General features: G+C 38.1%; 1 protein-coding gene across 1 annotated transcript in view; it reads left to right on the top strand.

Annotated features, from left to right (window-relative positions):
* Nucleotides 1-8,388, top strand: part of ARHGAP18 (Rho GTPase activating protein 18) — a 191,654-nt gene that overhangs the window by 116,431 nt on the left and 66,835 nt on the right. The window contains 1 exon segment of the mRNA XM_007947358.2: nt 3,463-3,641. Coding sequence (XP_007945549.2) covers nt 3,463-3,641 — 179 coding nt within the window.

Raw genomic sequence — 8,388 nt, 5'->3', positions numbered from 1 at the left:
ACTACACTGCAATGGTCAAGAACCAATAGTGTTGAAGGAAGAAGTTGGAACTGCACTGAAGGCACTGTTGAAAAACAAGGCTCCAGGAATTGATGGAATACAAATTTGAGATGTGTCAACAAAACACCGGAAGCTCTACCTCATCTGCGCCAAGAAATTTGGAAGACAACTACCTGGCCACTGGAAGAGATGCATATGTGTGCCCATTCCAAATAAAGATGATCAAAAAAAAAACAGAAATAATGAAATGATATCATTAATATCACACCAAGTAAAATTTTGCTGTAGTAGTACATTGACAAGGAACTGCCAGAAATAAAAGCCGGAGTCAGAAGAGGATGTAGAATGAGGGATATGATTGTTGATGTCGGATCTTGGCTGAAAGCAGAGAATACCAGAAAGATATTTAACTGTTTTTTATTGACTGTGCAAAAGCATTCAATTGTGTGGATCATAACGAATTATGAATAGCATTGCAAAGAATGGAAATTCCAAAGCACTTAAGTATGTGGAACCTGTACATAGACCAAGGGCCAGTCATTCAAACAGAACAAGGGGATACTATATGTTTTAAGTCAGGAAAAGTATATGTCAGGGTTGTATCTTTTCACCACACTTATTTGCTCTATATGCTAAGCAAATAATCTTTGAAGGTGGACTATATGAAGCAGCTTTGGGGGTGCAGTGTCTGAGGCATTTGATTGCTAAGCAGAAGAAAACCCACCAACTGCTCCATGGAGGGAAGATAGGCAATCTACTTCTGTAAAGATTTATCACCTTGGAAATCTACTGGGGGTTGCTATGAGTCATTGACTCAATGGCAGTAGGGTTTTTTTTTTTTTTTTTGACTATATGAAGAAGAGTGCAGCATCAGGATTGGAGGAAGGCTCTTTAACAACCTGCGATATGCATATGACACAGCCTTGCCTGCTGAAAGCAAAATTTGAAGCACTTAGTGCTGAAGATCAACTACACCAATAAATAACATAACAATAAATGGAGAACATATTGAAATTGTTAATGATTTCATTTTACTTGGATCCACAATCAACACTGATGGAAGCAACAGTCAAGAAATCAAAGTGCATATTGCATTGGGCAAATCTGCTACAAAAGAGCTTTTTGTAGTGTTAAAAAGCAAACATGTCACTTTGAGGACTAAGGGCTACCTGACCCAAGCCAAGGTATTTTTAATCACCTCATTTGCATGCAAAAAATTGGACAGTGAATAAAGAAGACTGAAGTAGAATTTATGCCTTTGAATTATGGTGTTGATGGAAAATATTGAATATACCATGGGCCACCAGAAGAATGAGGAAATCTGTCTTAGAAGAAGTACATCCAGAATTCTTCTAAGAATCAAGGATGGTGAGACTTGGTCACGTATTTTGGACATGTTATCAGGAAGGACCAGTGTCTGGAGAAGGACATCATGCTTAGTAAAGTAGAGGATAAGGGAAAAAGAAGAAGAACCTCAATGAGATGAATTGACACAGTGGCTGAAGCAGTGGGCTTACACAGAGTGATGATTTTGCTCAACGGCAAGAAGAACATTATTTAGCTTGTATGAGTTGGCCCCATGTCTTGGCTTCCCCGTGTATAGTAGTAACAGACGATTGTGATCCAGAGGGTTTCCATTGGCTAATTTTTGGAAGTAGATTTTCAAGACTTTCCTACTTGTCTGTCTCAGTCTGGAAGCTCACCGCAACCTGTTCGTCATCATAGCCACATCAGAAGCCTTTACCAACAGATGGGTGGCAGCTGTGTTTGAGATTCATTGATTGAGATCCAACCTGGGATATTAAGGAGCTTCAAATTTATCCTTATTTTTGGAATTAACATAGGTAAATGTTACTTACTTTGTTAACTTGAAGATGTTATATCTTCAGCTTATTCTTTTGTACATAGGGTAACTATGAGTCAGAACCCACTGGACAGCACCTGACAACAGCTAACAAGTGCAAGCTGAAGATGGAGGGGTCCTTAATCAGATTTTAAGAGAGTGACAACAGAGCAGTAAACCAAGTGTGGGGCCCTTCTGAGCACAGGCCCTGTGTGACTGGGATCCCATGAAGCAGGCCTGGGTACCTCATCTACTTATCGATTGGGAGTTAATTAGATTCGATTTAAAATTACATTTTAATTTTCTTTTGAGTAAAAGATTTTTGTTTTCAATTTAGATGACTCTAAGCATGATATATTTTTGAAGGCAGTAGTGTTTGAAGTCCTGTCCCCAACAGTCCTAGTTACCCTTCCATCACCTTGTAATGAGATAGTACATGCACCATGTAAGTTTATTTTGTAGCTCAGAACTTCTCACAATGAGTTAATGGTCTGCAAAGAGAAAATATCAATAATCGCTGTTATTGGTTCCACAGTTTTTAAAATTTGAGTTCCATTAAAAATTAAAAATAACTTCCTAAATAATTTAATGTCATAGCATTTCTTTCTAAAGAGTTTTAAATGTCACTTCTTTCCTGGATTATTAACAATAAGCAAACAAATAAAAAGAACAACAAGAAAAAAAAAGAACAACAGAAACTTATTTTACCCCATAAATGTCAATGAAATTTATTTAACCAGTGTTTATAGTTGTAAAAAGTGTTTATACTCCTGGTTATCAAATACGTATAAAACTTGTTGGTTCCTGTACCAAGTACCTTCAATACTCTAAGTACTCCCACGGCAGTACGTTTTTGGCACTAACTCTTATTTTGGAATTTTCACTATGAGAGGTAGGTAGCATTCCATAAAGAAAATGCAGGGTGTGGAAAAGTTTTTATTTATATTTCCCCAGCAATCTGTTCAACTGTGAGGAAAGATGTGGCATATCACTAGTTGTCAGAGAGATTACAACCAATTCCCCCGTACCTGTTTTGCTTTTCACCTTAGCGTAGAATATACTAACAAAGTGAAGTGTACTTAGTCTTTGTCAGATTTTTCATTAAGAATTTGGTATCCTCCAGCAATGCTTTGGATTTGGAGTTTAAGAATTGTGATCTCAACGATTCCATGATTGAACTACGGACTTACCTTCTTCTCCCTTGCCCTCCTCCCCTCCCTCACTATTCTTGTTGTTGTTGTTGTTGTTATGTGCCGTCGAGTCGATTCTACTAATATATTTTTTCTATCAAAATAACAGAAATGATTGTCTAAGGAGCCCTCATTGTGCAGCAGTTAAGTGCTTAGCTGCTGACCAAAAGCTTGGGCCACCCAGCAGCCCCATGGGAGACAGGTCTGGCAATCTGCTCCCACAAAGATTACAGCCCAGAACATCCTATGGGGCCGTTCCACTGTGTCACATGAGATCATTATGAGTCAGAATCACCTTGATGGCACCCAACAACAACAACCCTTGCCCAGAGAAAATAGTCCCCTTCCCTCATGTTTTTATGTAGTCCATGAGTTAAAAGAAGAGAAATAAACAAATCGTATATGAATTTGGTCTCTTTTTTCCTCCAGATCAGGCATCCAGCCTTGTTGTTGGTCAAAAGCAGCCGAGCCTACTGATGCCTGAGGAGCCACCTGCCTCTGAAACAGACATCAACTTGGAGGTTTCATTTGCAGAACAAGCTGTCAATCAGAAAGAGTGCTCAAAGGACAGGACACAGAAGAGCAAAGGGGAGGATGCTCAGTTACTTGTATGTAACATGCTACTGAGATGAAACTAGACATAGTAGATCATATTTTTAGCAGCTTTTTATTTTGAATATTTAATAATATTCTACTCACTCACTGCCATTAAGTTGAACCTGACTCATAGCAACCCCTCCTTGGGTTTTCCAGGCAGTATCACTGTGGAAAGTAGATTGCCCAACCTTCTTTCCGAGGAGTACCTGGTGGGTTTGAACTGCTAGCCTTCTGGTTAGCAGTCAAGTGCCTTAGTCATTATGCCATGAGAGCTCCCTAATAATATTCAGGAGCTTGATAAGTTGAAAGGCTAGTATAGCAAACATCTATGCAACTTGCAAATAGAAGAATTCAACTGTTACTTGCATTTTATAACCTTTTTTTTTTTTTTTCCTATGTGTCTATCTTTATGTGTGTAGTGCTCTCAGGTAGATACACATTTTTTTTTTATCCCCATAGCTTAACAAGGGCATTAAAAACACAATAAAGTTCTAATACTCAAGAAATCGAACACTAATGTAATAATTATATTTAATGTACAGACAGGTTAAAATTTTTCCAGTTGTCACAGTATGGTCTTTTATAGCTTCCCCCTTCCCTATCCCTGGTCAGGAATTCCATCAAGGGTCATATGTTAGATTGAGTTGCATTGGTTTTCTTGAATCTTGATTAGCTTCTCTGCTTTTTTCTTTTCTTTAAAACTTTTGAAGAATGCAAACCAGTTTTCTGAATTTGTCTGATTCATTTCCCATGATTGGATTCAGGTTAAACATTTTTGGCCAAATTACTGCATAGATGATCCTCATGCCTCCCACCAAGAGGTACATGGTGTCAGATGGTCCCATAATTGGTGAAGTTTGATCGCTTGGTTAAGAAGATGTCCACCAAAGCTCTCATTGTAAAAATACCTTTTTCTCTATATGTGCGATTAATACTAACCTGTGGGGTGATCTTTGAGATTGTGTGAATATCCTATTTGCCAGTAATAACCTATCACCTAATTCTAAGGATTGTTGTTTTTGTTATGTGCCTTCGAGTCGGATCCAACTCGTAGTGACACCCTCCTTGGGTTTCTGAGTCAATATCACTAAGGAAGTAGATTGCCCAACCATCCTTCCGATTCTAAGGATTAGAATTAATTAATTAATATCCTCTTATAATCCTTGCCTGAAACAATAAAAACAACAATGGTGATTTTCTCATTCTATTTTTGCTTCTACATTTATTGGCTGGCATTTATAATAATTGCTTTTCCTCCCCTCTCTCTTTTTGTTTTAGAATATCCTTATAGATGGCTGGCTTTTTTTTTTTTTTCTCTCATGCACTGTTTTATAATTCATTATTATTTGATGTTTAAATTTACTCAGATTTGACCAGTGTGAGCTCCTTTAAGCTGATTCCTATGTAATTTTGGCATGCCACATGCCAATAGCCTCATTCTTTTACTACTTTGGTTTCTAGCAAAGATGTTCCAGAACCACTGTATATGTCTCTCCCCTCAGACCAAGAAGAATCATTTCAACTAGAAGCTCTATTTCCTTTTAGTGGTAAATTGTACTTAGAAGCCAAACTTTAGGTATTGAGTATTCTCATTGCTACTGAATGCCATGCACTTAAAATAAAACAGAAACATTTATTTATAATGTAGAATTTTAAACATGCAAAAGTTACAATAGAATAGTATAATGAACTCTCAAATATTCAGCTCCCAGGCCCAAAATTCACTAACCCATGGCCTCTCTGACATCTTCATGCACCCATTCACTTCCCCCTTCTGTGTTGTTTTGAAGTACGTATCTCAATTATATTTCATCATCCATAAATATTTTAGCATTCCTAAAAGATAAAAAGATTTTTAAATATATATATATATATATATATATTTGCATTCTTATTATTGTAACTTAAAAAATTCTAACAATTCTTAATTTCAAATATTCATCAGTGTTGAAATTTTATCACAAATTTCATGATATTTGGTGCAGTTTATTTGTATAAGGATAAAAATAAGGTCCATGCATTCTCATCAGTTAATATCTTTGAAATCTCTTTTAATCTGTAGTTCCCCTCTTCATCCTCCTTTTTCTCCCTCCCTCCTTTCTTTTCTGCTCTGCTCTTCCCTCCTTGCTCCCATCCCACGGAACTTACTTGTTAAGAAACCAGACTGTTAAATTATAGAGAATTTTCCTGCCCTGGATGATCCTCTTCCTGAGTTGGGATTAACATGTTTTTCTGCCTTGGTTGACTCCATAGGCTGTTTCAGATTGAGATTTTTTTTTTTTTTTTGTCAAGGCTATGTCACATGGGATAGTATTGTCTTCTATCAACGCAATGCAACCACTGCCATGGAGTCGGATTCGACTCACAGCAACTCCTCCTTGGGTTTCCGAGGCAGTATCACTACAGAAGTAGATTGCCTAACCTTCCTTCCAAGGAGTGGCTGGTGGGCTTGAACCGCCAGCCTTCTGGTTAGCAGTCAACTGCCTTAGGCACTACACCACCAGAGCTCCCTGTGGTCTAATGGCATAGTTGATGTAAGGGAAGAAAAATATATGTTTAACTCTTCCCTTTCATTTGCCAGTTTTCAGATTTTTTTTTTTTGATCCTTATCATCCTTAATCAACAACCAATTTACCTTTGTTTATTTTTATAGAAGTGTTATATTAACGCATGAATTTAGATGTATCTAGCATGACCTTAGATAAAATTTCCCAGGCTTATCATGCATATTTTCTACTCCAGACAGAGAATTGCCCATTTTTCCAGGAAGTTCTAGTTCATTTCATAGGAATACAGCTTAGTGACTACAATGAGGACATTAGGAATACTCATTTTTTGAGTTTGTTGTTGTTGTTACGTGCTGTCGAGTCGGACCCAACTCATAGACTCATAGCGACACCTCCTTGGGTTTCCAAGGCAGTATCACTACGGAAGTAGATTACCCCATCTTCCTTCCGAGGAGGGGCTAGTGGGTTTGAACCGCCAGCCTTCTGGTTAGCAGTCAAGTGCTTTAGCCACTGAAATACATCTGTATTTCCTTTCTTCCATCCTGTGAATCTTGGTTCTTAGGAGAGTGGATGGTACTATTAGAATATTACATGATAACTTACTTGCTTTATTCTTCATTAATGTACAACATTCTCTGAATAACAATGAGTACACCTCAAAAGTAATACACAGTACAATTACTGTTTAAGGTTGCTGGAACCTATGGGGTTAAGCCACCAACTAGCTCTCTGTGTGGTTAAACTACCAACTGTGTACCTGGTTGGGTTGATTTGTTTCATTTTATTTTCTATTTATAGAAATTGCTTTTTTGAAGTTTAATAAGCATGTACAATATTTACATGGCCCAAAAGTCAAATAAAAAACAAGCTATGTTCAAAGTTTAGTTTCTGGCCTTGAGCAGCCACCATATTCCTTTTCTCCCTTTACAAGTAAACTTAAAAATTTTTTTTTTTTTTTTTTTAGTGTGCCCTTTAGTTCTCTTCCTAGATAAATAGTCGCCCACTATACATGCCTTTCTCCACCTTAATCTTTTTGACTTAACAGTATATTTCATAGAACTCTGAAATATAAAAATATCTCTCATCCTTTTTATAGGTATGTTGCATTTGATTGTGAAGATGTGCATTCAACATGTACACTGGTGATGGACACCTGGGTTGTTTCCAGGTTTATCATATATATATATATAAAGTTTTATTGTGATTTGGGTGAAAGTTTACAGAGCAAATTCATTTTCCATACAGCAGCTCACATACACTTTATCTCATAACATTGACTGCAATTTACCACAATGCAACAGCTCCCTTCCCACTTCTTCCCCATAGTTACCTCTACCCTGTGTCTTTCCTTCCCATGCATTCCTGGCCCCTGAGCTGTCTCCCTGTGCATGCACAATCCTTCTAGTCTCCCATGATTGATCTCTCCAAGGAGTATATCTACCTATTGTAGAAGTTCAGCTCATATGCCTGTCTTTTGTTTGGCTGGAAGCCACAGGAGTGGGTTCTATACCAGACCTAAAGGGCAGCTAGGGGCCATAGTCTCAGTGGTTCCATCAGGCTCTATCAGACCAGCAAACCTGGTCATTTTTTTTCTAAAGTGATTTTGAGTTTTATTCCACATTATTCTCCCACTCTATCCAGGATCTCCTACCGAGATCCCCCTCTGAGTGGTGGTAGCACCTTCTAGTTCTTCTGGTATCATAGTCATATAGGCCAAGGATCGCATGGTGTACCAGTCTCTTGGACTAATTGTTTCCATGGTCTGGTTTTCTTCACTCTTCTTTGCTCTGGATGAGAAGAGACCCATCATTGCATTCAAATGGCCGCTTGCAAGTTTTTAGGATTCCAGTTGCTACTTGCCAAAGTAGGATGTGGAACGATGTTTTTGTGTAGTATGTTATGCCAGTTGAGCTTGATGTTCCTTGTGACTATGATCCTGAACCCACATGTCCAACTACTCGTTCCTTTTGGGTAGCTGGCTGTGCCAAGAAGTGACCACAATCTTGTCCCTTGTCAGCTCTACTATATACCTAGCAATTCTTACAGAACATACAAGTACACTTGTAGAAACATTGTCTGCCAACCCTATACTAACTTTATATGGTCATGGGCACACTCCCCCCAACCTGTCGACCCATCTATCCACCCATATATGAATGTTTGCCTTCACTGACAATGCAGTACTCTATGTGCAAAAGGGTTCATCTTTGCTGTCTGTACCTCTCACGCACTTATGTCTTCTTCTTCTGCA

The sequence above is a fragment of the Orycteropus afer genome, unplaced genomic scaffold, assembly GCF_000298275.1.
Source record: "Orycteropus afer afer isolate SDZICR_OR568_19922 unplaced genomic scaffold, OryAfe1.0 scaffold00182, whole genome shotgun sequence".
NCBI lineage: Eukaryota > Metazoa > Chordata > Mammalia > Tubulidentata > Orycteropodidae > Orycteropus > Orycteropus afer.
Note: the sequence above shows the minus strand (reverse complement) of the source record. Positions and strands in the feature narration are given on the sequence as shown.